The 17,500-nt window shown below is 36.6% G+C and overlaps 1 protein-coding gene across 1 annotated transcript in view; it reads right to left on the bottom strand.

Moving 5' to 3' along the window:
- piezo1 (piezo-type mechanosensitive ion channel component 1) overlaps positions 1–17,500 on the bottom strand; it is an 86,109-nt gene that overhangs the window by 17,047 nt on the left and 51,562 nt on the right. Inside the window, exons 20-33 of the mRNA XM_059359681.1 lie at positions 14,595–14,720; positions 13,240–13,440; positions 11,948–12,152; positions 11,227–11,331; positions 10,128–10,284; positions 9,245–9,488; positions 8,336–8,432; positions 7,966–8,131; positions 6,958–7,047; positions 5,041–5,123; positions 3,943–4,011; positions 3,758–3,852; positions 2,149–2,293; positions 826–894 (exon numbers count right to left, since the gene is read on the bottom strand). Of these exons, the coding sequence (XP_059215664.1) occupies positions 826–894; positions 2,149–2,293; positions 3,758–3,852; positions 3,943–4,011; positions 5,041–5,123; positions 6,958–7,047; positions 7,966–8,131; positions 8,336–8,432; positions 9,245–9,488; positions 10,128–10,284; positions 11,227–11,331; positions 11,948–12,152; positions 13,240–13,440; positions 14,595–14,720 (1,852 nt within the window). The remainder of the gene's footprint in view (positions 1–825; positions 895–2,148; positions 2,294–3,757; positions 3,853–3,942; positions 4,012–5,040; positions 5,124–6,957; positions 7,048–7,965; positions 8,132–8,335; positions 8,433–9,244; positions 9,489–10,127; positions 10,285–11,226; positions 11,332–11,947; positions 12,153–13,239; positions 13,441–14,594; positions 14,721–17,500) is intronic.

Below are 17,500 nucleotides of genomic sequence, written 5' to 3'. Positions count from 1 at the left end.
CCACATTATTGATAATTTTTGCTTTTCTCACACTCTCAAAACTAACTGTATCGACCCCTAATGACTCCCATCATCAGCCTCGTCTTCAGTCATCAGACAACATCACGGTATTCAACTTAAAGCAAACTAGACGATACGATTTTATCCGGATACTTGAGTCACGATAGGATATTATTGCGACTTTGAGCAATTTGCGATATGATGTTATATATGATATGAACTGTTTAACCCTTGTGTAGTCCTCCCATTGACGATGCACTCGTGGTCCTCAGGCTGAAGAGGACTATTGACTTAACTATAAAAAAAATATTAAGGTTTTATTACTTTTTTTTCTCTTGAAATGAGGGCTAATGTAGTATATTTGACTAAAATTCACCAATAGTAATGAAAAGAAAAGAAAATTATGAGTTGCCTTAAAAGGTGAAAAATAAAGTTGTTCGTAATTTTTTTCTACATGTCCTAAAACCAGTCTAATGTCATGGGGTGCTTTTTGGGATTCCTTAAAAAATTCCTTGTGCAGACACAAACGTTGCGTTGACAAGATGAATGTGTGTGATATGTGATATCTGTGATTTCGTAATATCACAAGAATCCAGCTGCTGCCGTGCAAGAGCCCCAACCTGCCCGTCCAGAACGCTGCTTTCACTCTAAATCATGATACTATCACCTGCTGCCATTTAACCTGTTCAGCTGGCACATTAAGTACATTATCACATTCAGTTTGATTTACTTGCTACACAGCATTTCCAACTTCTTCAGGGAATTGTTGCTATAGAATGGACACACAGCAGAATGTTGTGATGGTGAAAAACAATGTGAACCTACCAGACTCCGGTTCCTCTGGCTCGTCTTCCTGAAGGCCAGAGTCCTCGAACACATCGTTGTCCCCACAACCTACACGCACACACACGCACACACACACACACACACAAGGTATGTCTTAGTGATAGCTAACTGGTATACAGTCATGGAAAAAATTAGTAGACCACCCTTTTTCTTCAGTTTCTTGTTCGTTTTAATGCCTGGTACAACTTAAAGTACATTTGTTTGTACAGATCTAAAGATAAAAACAGAAATATCTCATAAGAGTTTAATTTAAGAGCTGATATCTAGACATTTTCCATGTTTTTCTTGATAATAACCAAAATCATTGTAAAAATAACATGGAAAATGTCTAGATATCAGCTCTTAAATTAAACTCTTATGAGCTATTTTTGTTGTTATCATTATATATGTCCACACAAATGTACCTTAAGTTGTACCAGAAAATAAAATGAACAAGAAATTGAAGAAAACAAGGGTGGTCTGATAATTTTTTCCATGACTGTATATGCATTTACATTTGCAGCAGTATCTAACCAGAAGTGACAGATAAGGGAGAGAAGCTGTTTCTGAGCTAAACTAAAATCTAATGATAGTTAACATAGCCACTGTGATGTCACCCGTTAGTTTGTGGACTGCTGCTCTCAGCACTTTGGTTATCACCATCTTGATTTATGACTTATCACTTTACTCATATTCTCTGTTATTAGGGTTCTTCACAGTGTGCAGACCTCTGGAGGCGAGCCAGATTTGGCAAACCGCTCTTTTTCAAGAAGATCAAAGCATACAAACTGCTTTTGTAGCCTGTGGTTTTTAGGATTGCCTGCCACATAAGGCGTGTTTCCATTAGGTACTTTTCCTTCTAGTGAGCCGCTATGGGTGTGGCTCAGAAAGTACCTGCCTCGGGTAGCTACTTTTCTGAGACGCTACTGAGCGGCAATTTCGTGCACTAACCAACAGATGTGGACATACTCTCTGATATCCTGTTGCTGAGTCTTACTTCATTCATGTTATTTTCCTGTGACCGTACACTGGCCTGGAGCAGGCTGCACAGTGGAAAAAACCTATGGAAAGCTTATTCAGGCTCTCTTGCCTCTCTTTCTGGGGCAGTCACACTGCTTTCAGTGGCATGTGGTACAGCCTGTGATCATCTCAAGGACCCTGCTGCACTTAATTCAATGCACATGATTCCTTTTCCAATGGTGATGACTGTATTTCTGTCATAGGCAATACTTGCTTCAGTAATAAAGGAGTGCGAGGGACAGACTGGCTGCTGCATTCTGGTAAAAAAAAAAAAAAGAAGAAAAGGATGTAATAATATCTAACCTATGACAGGGAACGCCTCCTGCTGTGAGTCCAGTCTTCCTGCTCTCTCCTTCTCCTTTCTCTGAATCCTCCTCAGCTCTCTCTGGTGTCTCTGACGCTCCCTCAGAGCTGTTTTCACACTGGACACCCAGGCCTGGTACGCCAGCTGAGAGACAAAACAAGAGTCAACAACAGCTGAAAAGAGTTTCAACACAGCATGTCAACCACAGCGGAGTTAAACTTCTCAAACTGTTTCACATGAACTATGTAATTGGTCTGCAGCTATATACAATAAACAATACCAAATTGTGAACGTGAGAGGTGCAATTTTTTATGTGAGACATAAAATTGTGAATGTGAGAGGTGAAGTTGTTTATGTGAGAGGTAAAATTGTGAATGTGAGAGGTAAAATTGTTTATGTGAGAGGTAAAATTGTGAATGTGAGAGGTGAAGTTGTTTATGTGAGAGGTAAAATTGTGAAAGTGAGAGGTAAAATTGTTTATGTGAGAGGTAAAATTGTGAATGTGAGGAAAAATTGTGAATGTGAGAGGTAATATTGTGAATGTGAGAGGTAAAATTGTGTGAATGTGAGAGGTAAAATGTGAGAGGTAAAATTGTGAATGTGAGAGGTATTTTTTGTGAATGTGACAGGTAATATTGTGAATGTGAGAGGTAAAATTGTGAATGTGAGAGGTAAAATTGTTTATGTGAGGTAAAATTGTGAATGTGAGAGGTAAAATTGTTTATGTGAGGTAAAATTGTGAATGTGAGAGGTAATATTGTGAATGTGAGAGGTAAAATTGTGATTGTGAGAGGTAAAATTGTTTATGTGAGGGGTAAAATTGTGAATGTGAGGAAAAATTGTGAATGTGAGAGGTAATATTGTTTATGTGAGGGGTAAAATTGTGAATGTGAGGAAAAATTGTGAATGTGAGAGGTAATATTGTGACTGTGAGAGGTAAAATTCTGATTGTGAGAGGTAAAGTTGTGAATGTGAGAGGTAAAATTGTGAATGTGAGAGGTAAAATTGTGAATGTGAGAGGTAAAACTGTGAATATGAGTACAATTGTGTGAAGTGCCCAGCAACCACCATCAGAGGTCAGTGTCTGTTTACACACAAACACAAATACCTTCATATACCACACTTTAAACCTTAGATGTAAATTTATGGTGAAATCTGAACAGTATTCTACTGTATTGATGCCATAGTGTTAAACTGTATATTGGAATGCAATCTGAGAGAATAAAACAAAAATGTATAGGAATTTACTATAAATTTACACAGATTTTTTTACAGCCATTTTCCATGATTTTTTTGAGAATGATTTTGGTTATTATCAAGAAAACCATGGAAAACGTCTAGATCAGCTCTTAAATTAAACTATTATGATCTATTTCTGTTGTTATCATTATATTTGTCCAAACAAATGTACCTTTGGTTGTACCAGGCATTAAATTGAACAAGAAGAAAAAAATTGGTCTAATAATTTTTTCCAAGACTGTACAATAAAAACTGCTGCCAGCAATATACTGTAAATTGAGACTGAAAAGTTTTACAGTGTATATAACCCTTTGAAATGTAAGACACATACCCCCCAAGTACATTTGGTGAGTGGGTTGTGTTTCTGACCTGACAGGCGGTCTGTTTCTGAGGCTTTGACTCTTCTGATTCCTCTTCATCCTCACTGTCTGATTCAAACAGGTAGTACTCTCCTGAGTGGAGCACTGTGGGATGAAGAAACACGTTATAATGTGGAGATTATCTGAAGTCAGATCCAACGGACTACTAAAATAATGGAGTCGTGTTTACCGTACCTGTAGCATGATCCAACCACGGCCGGTACCACTTCTTCTTCCTGGAGCTCTTCCTGTCGGACTGGGCCTCTGTAAGGAAGCAAGAGAAGGTTTAGATTGGAGGGAATGCTGTACAGGACAGATCTAATGATGCTAATCTGAGAGATTTAAAAACATAAATGTAACATGAGGATGACTGTAGAGCATTCATTCATTCATTCATTCATTCATTCATTATCCTTAACCGCTTATCTGAACTCAGGTCACGGGAGCCTGGACACTCTGGACAGGTCTCCAGATTCTCATTCACTCCTACGGGCAATTTAAAGTCACCAATTAAACCTAAGCTGCATGTTTTTGGACTGTGGGAGAAAACTGGACGACCCGGAAAGGTTTTTACCTCTCACATTCACAAAGAATACCTCTCACATTCACAAAAAATGTGTGCATGTGAGAGGTAAAATTGTGAATGTGAGAGGTATTTTTTATAAATGTGAGAGGTAATATTGTGAATGTGAGAGGTAATATTGTGAATGTCAGAGGTTAAATTGTGAATGTGAGAGGTATTTTTGTTAATGTGAGAGGTATTTTTTGTGAATGTGAGAGGTAAAATTGTGATTGTGAACCCACGCTGACTAGGGGAGAACATGCAAACTCCACACTGGAATGAAACATGAAACATGAAAGTGTCCAACAGATTTTATGGCATGTTGCATATAAGATTAACAAGAACAACATATGAAGGTAATATTATCATGACTTTGTTTATGTAGCACCTTTAAAAAACAAAGTTGCAACATGCTTTTCAATCAAACATAACAGGCTCATACTATATCAGGGTTGAGAGTATTTCTGCCCTCTTGTGGTCAAACATTTGCCCATGCTGCTTTATGTAAAGGCATGTAGATTAGCAGTAAAAAAAACGTTTACTAAACAATACATGGTAGTCTATGGGAAGTTTCAGATCAGTTAAATAAATAATGAAGGACAAATAAGATGGAACGAAGGACAGGGAGAAGCAAATACAAGAAGAAAAGATCATTTGCATTATTTTATGACCTTAATCTCATGTTGAGTGTGAAATATAAATAATTTGTCAGGTAAACTGGTGAATCCTACCAGCAGTCTGGCTCTCATTGGACTCTTCGGTTGTTTTGTGTCCGTCTCTGTACTTCTGCTGCTTGGAGCGAATCCTCTGCATCCTGTGAGAGGAAGACAGGAAAAGGAAAAACAGGAGCCACAATAATTGAACTTTAACTCTCTTTTGTAACCAGTTTATAAGATTTGCTGCAGGCTAATGTAAAGCATGTATTTTAGATCTTCCTGTGGTGTCTACTATGGTATGTTTTGGTCAGGTGTCAATGGCCTTCCTGTCCTTCAGAGGCTGTAGAAGTTTTAATCTGGTAACATAGTGGAAGTATATGAAGCTAGAACATCTGGGGAATCCATTAGTACCAACCATGTGATATTTTGTTGGTAAGGTAAGGTGAAATAATGCTCCAAAATAAAAGGGATATCTCACATTCACAAAAAATGTGTGAATGTGAGAGGTAAAATGTTGATGTGAGAGGTAAAATTGTGAAAGTGAGAGGTATCATAGTGAATGTGGGAGGTAAAAATGTGAATGTGAGAGGTAAAAATGTGAATGTGAGAGGTAAATTTGTAGATGTGAGAGGTAAAAATGTGAATGTGAGAGGTAAAAATGTGAATGTGAGAGGTAAATTTGTAGATGTGAGAGGTAAATTGTTAATGTGAGAGGTATTTTTGTGAATGGGAGAAGTATTTTTTGTGAATGTTAGAGGTAAAATTGTTAATGTGAGAGGTATTTTTGTGAATGGGAGAAGTATTTTTTGTGAATGTTAGAGGTAAAATTGTGAATGTGAGAGGTATTTTTTGTGAATGTGAGAGGTATTTTTTGTGAATGTTAGAGGTATTTTTGTGAATGTGAGAGGTAAAATTGTGAATGTGAGAGGTATTTTTGTGAATGTTAGAGGTATTGTTTGTGAATGTGAGAGGTAAAATTGTGAATGTGAGAGGAAAAATTGTGAATGTGAGAGGTAAAATTGTGAATGTGAGGGGTATTCTTTGTGAATGTGAGAGGTAAAATTGTGAATGTGAGAGGTAAAATTGTGAATGTGAGAGGTATTTTTTGTGAATGTTAGAGGTATTTTTGTGAATGTTAGAGGTATTTTTGTGAATGTGAGAGGTAAATTTGTGAATGTGAGAGGTATTTTTTTGTGAATGTGAGTGGGAAGAATGAATTATGGCCTATATACATGACCTCATACATGTCCTCTTGAAAAACTCACTTTATGCTAATAACATGCAGTCTAAGGTAAAAACCATGCAGTTTTTCCCAAACAGTAAAATATATTGTTTCTGCCTGTTGAAATCTGGCATCACTAAACAGTCTGTGAATTGCATAAATCTGCTATAACTGGACTGTGATGATGTTAGTTTCCATAGTAACCATTTACTTGCTGTGAGGCCGTTTTTATGGAACTTGAGCTCAGTGTATAAAATGAGCTGCTGTGACCTCTAGGATAATCACAGCCTCATGAAACTTTACAACCACAAACTAGAGACCTAGAGCGTTCTGTAAAGCTTTCCTATGTAATTTGACAATAAGGTGTTTTCTCAGCAGTTTACAGAACTATTTTCTATGCTGTTCCAAAGGTCTTCGTCTTTTAACATGGTACTTTGCAGGGATTTTTGTTTTTACCAGGTTTATCTAACCCTAAGTGGCAAAATAATATTATCATAATATTATATACACATTTAGCACCAAATCTGCGTAAGAAATGCTATCAATCCGGATATTGCTGCAACAACTTATGAGACATAACTGAGCATGGGAATGGCCATCAGATACTTCCATCATAATCCCAATTAATTTAATTTAAACAGACAATTCATTCATGAATTGATTGATGGATTTTATATCTGATTTATGACTAGAATAACCTAAAACAGTGGTTAGCTGCACCTCACATTCATCTTCTTGTTCTTGTTATACACCATTACAATTCAACTCACGATCTTTTGAGCTGCGACAGAGATTTCTTCTCAGCTTGTTGGTGGAACTTGATGTTCTTCACGATGCTGGCTCTGAAGAGCTCGAAGCCCCTGGAGGAAGAGGAAACACATGTAAATGGCATTAGCAGGAAACTAGGAGGCCGATATCAGCAGCACCATCAATTCAATTAACACAGAGAGTGTGGCACATTAATTACAGGAAACATTTGTACAATTGAGATCTATCAACAGCACCAATGGAAAAAGTGACATGGACAGAGCATGAAGCACATGAAGTAAAACCACCACTGTAATAAAACTGTTACCTATTATCTAACCCCTTGGAAATGTTTATGTTTTATTGTCTTAATGTAACCTTTATTTGACCAGGAATCCCATAGAAATTAGAAACATCTTTTTCCAGGGAGACAGTTACAAAATGACACAGTTAAAACACAAACCAAGGACCAACAAAAAAGCAAAAAATATTATATTATTTCCAGTCATTCTGTAACTTATTCAATGCAAAAGGTGAAGAGTGGACAAAAGCCCTTTAATCCAATTCAGTACGGGCGAATGGGACAGAAAGCAACAAAAGATCGAAAAGAATATATATTTATGTATGTATATATATGTATGTATATTAAGTAGTTAAAATTAACCCTGTCTTGAGGAAATTAGAATGCTGCTGTCATAAATGCATCAATACAATCTATATACAATATAAAACAATCTGAGTGGGTCCATCCTGCATAAGGAATACTTTTACTTTTGATACATTAAGTACATTTTCTGATACTTTTGTACTTTTACTTCAGTAAGTTTTGAATGCAGGACTTTAACTTGTAGTGCAGTAATTTCTCAGTGACAATCTGTCTTTATTTGCGACGCTTCATTAAAGTTCAGAGAGAAGTTTCTGACTTAATTTTTCAGGATGTTTAAAATAAATATAGTTACAGTATGTATATAACAGAGATAATCTGGTGACTTCTGGCATTGTAACCTCTGCATCAGCTCATCATGTCTCACCTGAAGGCCTGTTTGGCAGAAGCCTGCAGCTCTGCCGTCACGTGCAGGAAGTAGTAACTGAGGAAGACTCTCCTCTGCAGCAGCAGGCAGAGGAAACAGATGCTGTCCCAGATGATCCCGGCCTCCTCCACCGGCAGGCTGCACGTCTTGTCACTCACTGATTTGGCTGTCAGGAACAAATCAAAACAGGAAAAAACAAACATTTTCTTTGTCATTTCTTGTTCAGTTTAATGCCTAATCAGCATGATAAACAGCATGAAACACAATTCAAAGAAACATCAAATTTGCTTTCTTCTAGAAAAACCATTCCTAATGCACATGGAGTATTATTATTTTTATTATTATTATTATTATTATTATTAATACTTACGGTCATAGTATCCTTTGACTGTGCAGACCAGGCTGAAGAGTTGGATCACCCAACAGAAGCCGTTCTGCATCTCGAACACAAACACACACGCCAGGATCTGAAACACACACACACACACACAATAATCGATTTTAAGATTCTTTTACTGGTTTATAAATCTGTTAATGGTCTTAGTGCAGCATATTTATCTGATTTACTTTTATCCTATGAACCGTCGAGGACCCTCAGGTCTTCTGGGAGCGGCCTTTTTAAAATATTTTTAAGAGCAAACTTAAAAACGTATCTTTTTAATTTGGCTTTTACTTGAAACATTTTTAAATATTTTTCTGATCATGCATCTTAGTGTTACAACATCTTCTCTTGCTATAAATTGTATATTTATATATATATATTTTATCATGCTTTACTTTTTAATTATGTATTTATTCTTTTAAAATGTTTTATCTAGCTTTTTTAGTTTTTATTGTTATTATTATTAACAATAATAATAATAATAATAATTTAGTTTTTATTTTATCTTACTTTATTTTTATTTATTTTATCTTATTAATTTGGGCGAAGGGTGTTTGCTTGTTTTTTTATTATTATTATTATTATTATTATTATTATTATTCCTTTTTTATGTGAAGTACTTTGTTACATTTCTTTTGTATGAAAAGTGCTATACAAATAAAGTTTGATTGATTGATTGATTGATTGATTGATTGATTGATTGACAAGTAAACAATTCAATGTTTTTAATTTTCTTGTTATATTCTAGAAATGAACTACCAAGCAAACACTGCTCATATTTTATGCTCATATGATCATAATCATTAATTTTGTTAGAACACACGCTGAGAGCTGAAGCTTTAGTTTTAGACGCCAAAAAGCTGCAAACTAACAACAAACGATGATCTCTCCACTTACTGATAACATGTTTTTAGAAATGATGACGGCCACGTTGTAGATGATGAGGCAGTCCCACAGGGCGAGGCGGGTCCTGGACGATTTCACCAGCAGACGCGTTCCAAACAGCAGAAAGAAGAAACAGGCGAGCAGGTAGCCCAGACCGAACACGGAGATCCTCGTTGCCCCGGTGATGAAGACCACTGACAGCACGAACCAGAAGAGATGACGGAACACCAGAACTTTAGCCATGTCCAGATAACTCCTGGGGACCGAAAAGAGACAAAGTGTGAGTTAAAGTACAGACAACTTTCTGTTTCAAAGACTGAAACTGACATTTTGCAAAGTTTCTATTAATAATAGGGCTGCAACTGACGATTATTTTCATTATTCATTAATCTGTCGATTATTTAAACGATTAATTGATTAGTTGTTTGGTCAATAAAATGTTGAAAAGTACCAATCAGTGTTTCCCAAACCACAAGATGACGTCCTCAAATCTCTTGTTTTGTCCACAAACCATAGAGATATTCAGTTACACCAATACACAAGACTTGTGTCTACTGTTTAAAGTTTAAATGGAGTCTCTAGGTGAAATTATGCCGGAGAAGTAGACGTTTAAAAATCTCCAATTATTGTTCTTTTTCGCTCATTTTTTGTCGGCCGTCCCATTCATTTCAATGCAAAATTTTGGGCAGTTTTTCGCGATTTACGTCGCGAAAAATTCATATTCTGTAGAGAAAAGTAATAGCACACCGATCCCGATCAAACCGCCCGTTTTGATATATAATTTGTCCTGCAACTCTTCAAGTTGTAGGACTAGTAGTGGGACGAAATTGCGTCCGGAAGAGGAAGAAGAAAAAATCCACAGTATAACAGTAGTGCTGACATGTGCTGTGTTTACCTGCAGTTGATGAAATTGGGCGCGGGGTTAAACAGTCGACCCTCCATCGGTTCGGGGTCGTCTGTATTCTCTCCTGCCTGAACCATCCACTCCTCTGTGTGCTCACACTCAAACACCTTCCACTGGTGGGACACACACATCAGCAGCACAAAGTCCGCTGTGGACACACACAACACAACACAACACAACACAACACAACACAACATCATCATCAACATCATCATCATCATCATCAGCAGCAGCAGCCTGGAAAACTGACTGCTGCCTCATGGACTGTAGTCTAGTAATTATGTCTGGAACTGAGACATAATTATTAGAGTTTGGGGATAAAATCAATACAGCATAGTGTCACGATATTTTGTATGGTAATATAATATTGAATCATGACCGCCAAGTATCAATATTTAGCGTTTCGGTCAGTCAACTGACAAATGTCAAATAACATTAATGTAATATTAGCTTAAAATAATGTTTGCTTCAATATAACGTTAGCTTTAAAATAATGTTAGCTTTAGAATAATATTAATGTAATATTAGCTTTAAAATAATGTTAGCTTCAATACAACGTTAGATTTTTAATAACATTACTGTAATAATAGCTTTAAAATGACGTTAGTTTTAAAACAATGTTAGCTTCAAAATAACATTAGCTTTGAAAAAACAGTTGGCTTTAAAAAACGTTAGCTTTAAAATAATGTTAGATTTGAAAAAACGTTAGCTTTAAAAAAAACTTTAGCTTTAAAATAGCATTAAGGTAATATCAGCTTTAAAATAATGTTTGCTTTAAAATAACATTAATGTAATATTAGTTTTAAAATAATGTTAGCTTTGAAAAAACGTTAGCTTTAAAAAAAACTTGAGCTTTAAAAAAACTTTAGCTTTAAAATAAGGTTAGCTTTAAAATAGCATTAAGGTAATATCAGCTTTAAAATAATGTTTGCTTTAAAATAGCATTAATGTAATATTAGCTTTAAAATAATGTTAGCTTTAAAATAAGAGAGATAAAAGAACAGACAAAGACGTACAGATGCACACAGACACAGACACAGACACACACACACACACACACACACACACACACACACACACACAGTCTGACCTATGAGGTTTTTGGAGTTGGGTACTGTGTAGAAGTCGGGCAGGTAGATCCATTTAATGAGCGCCGAGTTGATGAGCACCGGAGTGTTCCACCTCCAGGGGTAGTCTACGCCACAGAACAGACAGTTACACCGTTATTATACAGTCTATATGGTTATTATACACAGTTTTAATGTGAAAGACATGTGAACAACATATCTCAATAATGCACAAAGAAGAGCAATCCTGTGCTGCCCATAAAGTTGTAATAAAATATATTTAAAACAGATTTTTTTACCTCCTTCCATGAAATTATATTAATCAATCTCTTCAGAACATGTTTCCGAGAAAATGAGGATTGCATCTGAAAACAACATTATTCCAACTTTATGGGCAACCATATGTGTGTGTGTGTGTGTGTGTGTGTGTGTGTGTGTGTTTTTCTTCAGTTTCTTGTTCATTTTAAAGCCTGGTACAACTAAAGGTACATTTATTTGGACAAATATAATGATAACAACAAAAATAGCTGATAAGAGTTTAATTTAAGAGCTGATATCTGGACATTTTCCATGGTTTTCTTGACTAAAAGCAATATTTTGTATTTGGCTAATCATAATATGTGGTATATAACAATATATTAATAAGGAGATTACATGTGCTATATGCATACAGCTATTATAGTGGAACACACTGTTTATTATTGTTATTATTATTATTATTGTGTTGTAGTTGTGAGGACTCACCGATACAGAGAGCAGGCGGGATGCCCACACACAGGACGTACTGGTAGATCATGAAGATGCAGAGGAAGAGACAGTATCGGGGCCAGATCTTGGCGATCGCCGCCCGCCGCCGCCGCACCAGGATGGCGACCAACCAGCAGCCGTGGATGATCACCAGGAAGTTCATCCGCTGGCCGATCACGTTCACCATCATCAGGAAGCAGATCTGTGGAAAACATGTCACAACACAACTCAAACCAGAGCCGATTTTATCCCGAGTCACGATACGATATTATTGCGATTTTGAGCATTTTGCGATATGGTGAGTATATATTACAAGAGATACAATTTACTGCAGTTTAACTGTTTAACCCTTGTGTAGTCCTCCCATCGACTATTCTATTGACTTAACTATTAAAGAAAAAATATCCAGGTTTTATTACTTTTTTTTCTCTTGAAATGAGGCCTTATTTTGTATATTTGACTAAAATTGACCAATAATAATGAAAAAAATATGAAAATTATAAATTGCCTTGAAAGGTGAAAAAAAAGTTTCTAAAGTTTCTACATGTCCTAAAACCAGTCTAATGTCATGGGGTCCTTTTTCACCCCTGAGGACCATGGGTGCTATAAAAATGTATAAAACATGTAAAAATGTATGAAGGAATTTGAAATGTATTTTATCTATGTGTATGTGTGTGTTTTCTCCTTGCTTTCTTGTTCATTTTAATGCCTGATACAACTAAAGGTACATTTGTTTGGACAAATACAAAAATAGCTCATAAGAGATTAATTTAAGAGCTGATATCTAGACACTTTCCATGGTTTTCTTGATAATAACCAAAATAATTTTTAAGAAAACCATGGAAAATGTCTAGATATCAGCTATTTTTGTTGTTATTATTTTGTTTTGTTTTGTTTATATATATATATATATATATATATATATATATATATATATATATATATATATATATATATATATATATATATATATTTTTATGTGATCTGTTGTATGTATGTGTGTTGGAATGTTTTTTTTTTTTAAATGTCTTTTATGCACCTAGACTGCAACCAAATTGCCCAAGTTGGGACAAATAAACTATACTTGACTTAACTTGACTATTTGTCCAAACAAATGTACCTTTTGTTGTACCAGCCATTAAAATGAACAATAAATTGAAGTAAAAGGGTGGTCTTATAATTGTTACCATGACTGTATATATACCTCTATAAATCATTGCAATAGAAACGTTTTAACAGTTTTTTAAAGCCTCAGTTCAGTGAGTAAAGTAAAGGTCCCTTCCAGCTACCTCTAGTCCAAACTTGTAGAAGGTGTAGTTGAGCAGGTACTTGAGGCAGGGCAGGAAGCCCTGGTCCAGAGTGTCCCTGGTGGCGTCGGGGAACAGAGCGGGGATGGTGGGCGGGGAGCGCTGGATCTGACGGTAGTGGTGAGCCTGGTGACGATATACTGTCGCCTCAAACACCAACAACATGAGCACTATCAGATGGTTCTGTAGAAGGAAGGAAAGGACACTTTTAAAGGCTGGAGGTGAAACCATATAGATGCATCTCAAAACATTAGAATATGATGTAAAAGTCCGTTTCCAGTAGTTCAAATCAAACAGACCCAACCAAGTATTGAGTCATATAGATGGACAGACTTTTCAGAGGCCAAAATTTCCATATTAAACATACTTTTTAAAATTGGTCTTTTGAAATATTCAAATTTTTTGAGACTCTGAATTGTAGGTCTTCATTAAATGTAAGCCATAATCATTATAATTAGAAGAAATTAAATTAAATAAGACATGAAATGTTTCATTCTGTGTGTAATGGATCTATATAATGTGTTATTTACACTTTTTGAGTTGAATTACTGACATAAATAAACTTTTCTATGATATTCTAATTGATTGAGATGTAATCATTTGAACTCAAGATCTATCCATACATATTGCACATTCATCTCCAAATGTTCATAAACCTGAAGCCAGTGTCGTACTACTCGAGATCGGTCTTGGGACCACATTTTGAAGGTCTCGGTCTCGTCTCTGAATCGACTGCATTTTAACTCTGTCTTGTCTCGGTCTCGGACAAATCAGACTCAGGATTTTATTTCAAGACTGGTCAAGACAACTGTGCATTTGTGGATTTACTTGTTAATATCATTACTGTGACTTTGCATAAATGGTATTGCTTCAAGTTCAACCAATAGCAACCAATAACGTGACTCATATATCATTTGAAATTGTTGTCACCGTTAACAGCTGTCACTCCTCCCGCCTCCTTTCACACGCCCCCCACAAAAGTGCATGTGAGTGACATGAAAAGAGGCCGTGAGAAGATGTCAGCCAACTCGTCTGTAATAAAATTTGCCGCAGTTTGCTGCAGTTACCTGAACCACAAAGATTTTTTGTGGTTCAAAAAAAAAAAAAGAAAACACAGCGCAACTTGTAAATCCTGCAAAGCAACACTAACAGAGATGGCTGGGACTGGTCTTGGTCTTGACTCGGTCTTGACCCCTCCAAGTCTTGGTCTTGTCCTGGTCTCGATACACCATGGTCTTGGTATTGACTTGGTCTCGGTTTAGGTGGTCTTGACTACAACACTGCCTGAAGCACAGTAGCATTCTTACTGGAGCCATGACAACGTATAACAGATATACCTTACTATATCCCAGCACTGTGGCGTCTTTCCTGATGCCGAACCACCTAGCTGGATCCACCGGAGCTTTATACAGAGAGGACTGGTCCATCTCTTCTGGCAGCAGGTTGGTTTGATTGGTCAGAGGCTGTGAGGAAAAAGAGCAAAGGAACAAATGCATCAATTATTTATCACCACTGGATCACATTACTGTCCTGTCAGCCAGTTCTCTACTCTAACAACTGCTCTACCTAAACACGGGAACAAAAGAACAGAGAGATGGGTTGATAGTGGTTCTGTGAAAGCACTGCATAATATATCTGCATTAAAAGTTATATTTAAAAATTCTTGGCTTAAATGCTGATGCAAGTTTTCAGATGCAAGTGTTCCTCCCCAATGCTCAGCAGAAGAAGATGCTGCAAGCAAGCAGGGTCACAAAACATCACTGCTGCAAAGGTCAAAGAGATAAAACAATAATAAGACGTCCTGGTGTCAAGTTTATGCCATGATATCTGAGGGGATAATGTTTGGGAGGATCAGTTAGGGCTGGGCGATATGGACCACAAGTCATATCCCGACGTGCACTTTGGAGCTATGAAGCTTTGATTTAAAAAAAAGGTTCTCCTGTTGTTGTACAGTATTGATGTTCACTTAATCAAACGGTCTCAATATAACTACTTGTGACATGTCATATTTGACTGAACATTTCTCTCACTTTGTGATGAAAATATCGGGATATATATCGTATATCGATATTCAGCCTAAATACATCGGGATATGACTTTTGGTCCATATTGCCCAGCCCTAATCACATTTAATTTCTGCTAGTTTCTCTAAATTTAGGCACGTTTCCTCATTAAATAGTTTTTTTAATAAATCCCAATTTACAATTAGAATGTGCAATTTTCAAGCCCTATAATGTACATAATGCAAGGGTTAAAAATTAGTCTTTAAACCCTCAAGCTCAGGAGGCAGGACCCTGGACAAAATGTGAGCGAAATTCTGGCACGGGTAGATTCAAGCACGACCGCTTGAATCCACAACATGACGAAATAAGAGACCCATCTGAAGGACCTGCAGGACGGCCTGAATACATATTTAGAAAATAAGTGACAGGTGATGGAAGGTGATATCGGCCAGTTAGTGTCTGAAGTCGTTCCATCAAGTATGTAGAAAGGTGATCTGGACACCCTGCCTCGATGAAAGAGGGACTCAAAAGCAGCAGCAGCCTCTGGTCAATTCAGGCAACAAATTGTATAAGTTGCTGGATATTTTTTTTATTTTTTTTATGAATCTGTTAACAATCTATAACCCCTGATTTTAAAACTGGCATCTTCGGTATACCACTTCTCTCAAAATGCAAGGTCAAAACTCTGCAGACTCACAGACTACAATGAGTCTTACATTGGTTAAGGGAGGTGCTCTCTCTTCTACCTCTGGAAAAAAACTCCAATACAAAGTCTGTTAAGCCCGCAAGAATTTAATTTTACCCCTGAGTCCTTTCACAGACTGTGATTGTAAGAGCAGTCACACTTCCTCTGCTGGGAGTACGGCGACACCACTAGTACACCGCAGTATAATTATACGTTCTAATGAGTATTTTAGACACTGTATGAGGGGCCGTATAGGCCATAATTCATTCTTCCCTCTCACATTCACAATTTTACCTCGCACATTCACAATTTTACCTCGCACATTCACAATTTTACCAATTTCACCTCTCACATTCACAATTTTACCTCTCACATTCACAATTTTACCAATTTTATCTCTCACATTCACAATTTTACCAATTTCACCTCTCACATTCACAATTTTGCCTCTCACATTCACAATTTTACCAATTTCACCTCTCACATTCACAATTTTGCCTCTCACATTCACAATTTTACCAATTTTACCCTTCAAATTCACAATATTATCTCTCAAATACACAATTTTACCTCTCACATTCACAATTTTACCTATCGCATTCACAATTTTACTAATTTTACCTCTCACATTCACAATTTTGCCTCTCACATTCACAATTTTACCTCTCACATTCACAATTTTACCAATTTTACCTCTCACATTCACAATTTTGCCTCTCACATTCACAATTTCACCTCTCACAATGTGAGAGGTAAAATTGTGAATTGAGAGGTATTTTTGTGAATGTGAGAGGGAAGAATGAGTTATTGGCTATATTTTCCCTCATAGGATAGCATCTTTTTTTTATTAATGTGCTCTTTATCAATACATTTAGAGCTGGGGGAATGGGGGTGTATTTTTTTCACTGTAGTGAACATAAAAATTAGTTACAGGAAGGCAGACTAGTCAGGAACTATACCTACAGTATTACACTGTGCATTCAATTTTGCATTACTTGCACCTTGTCCACCTCACACATGCACACAACGTACTGTAAACACTCTCACATCAAATTAAGTTATTGTTTAAAGTGATTTATTGATAGTCACATATATCCTCTGTTTGCCTGCCAGTCTGCCTCCAGGACTCCAGGACTGCTATTGATGTTGGTATTAATGACTAATGGATATATAACACCATGCCTGTTGGCAGGGCCGGCTCAAGGCATAGTCTTGAAAATAATAAATGTTAACAAAATAAAGAAACAGATAAACAATGACATTTTCTCACTTGCGTTGCTGAGTCACGTGACATGTGGTCATTGCCTTGCCCCCCTTTAGATGGTCAGATCGCTGTCACAGAGGTCAGGTCACGTCAAGTGACAGACACGTTATGTTTTGATATTTCGCAAGATGAAACGGCCATCAAAGCTCTCCGGTGCGCAGTATCAAAAGAGAAGAAAAGAGGAGGAGAAGAAGTCCCAATCTTTTTTTAAATGTCTTTTTGTGTGAAGACGTTTCATTTGTATTAGCTTGCTAGCTAGGTTGAAATAAAGCAACGCTAGCTTAACACAGT

This window comes from Centropristis striata, chromosome 20 (assembly GCF_030273125.1).
Source record: "Centropristis striata isolate RG_2023a ecotype Rhode Island chromosome 20, C.striata_1.0, whole genome shotgun sequence".
Classification (NCBI taxonomy): Eukaryota; Metazoa; Chordata; class Actinopteri; order Perciformes; family Serranidae; genus Centropristis; species Centropristis striata.
This window is presented reverse-complemented; position numbering and strand designations above follow the sequence as displayed.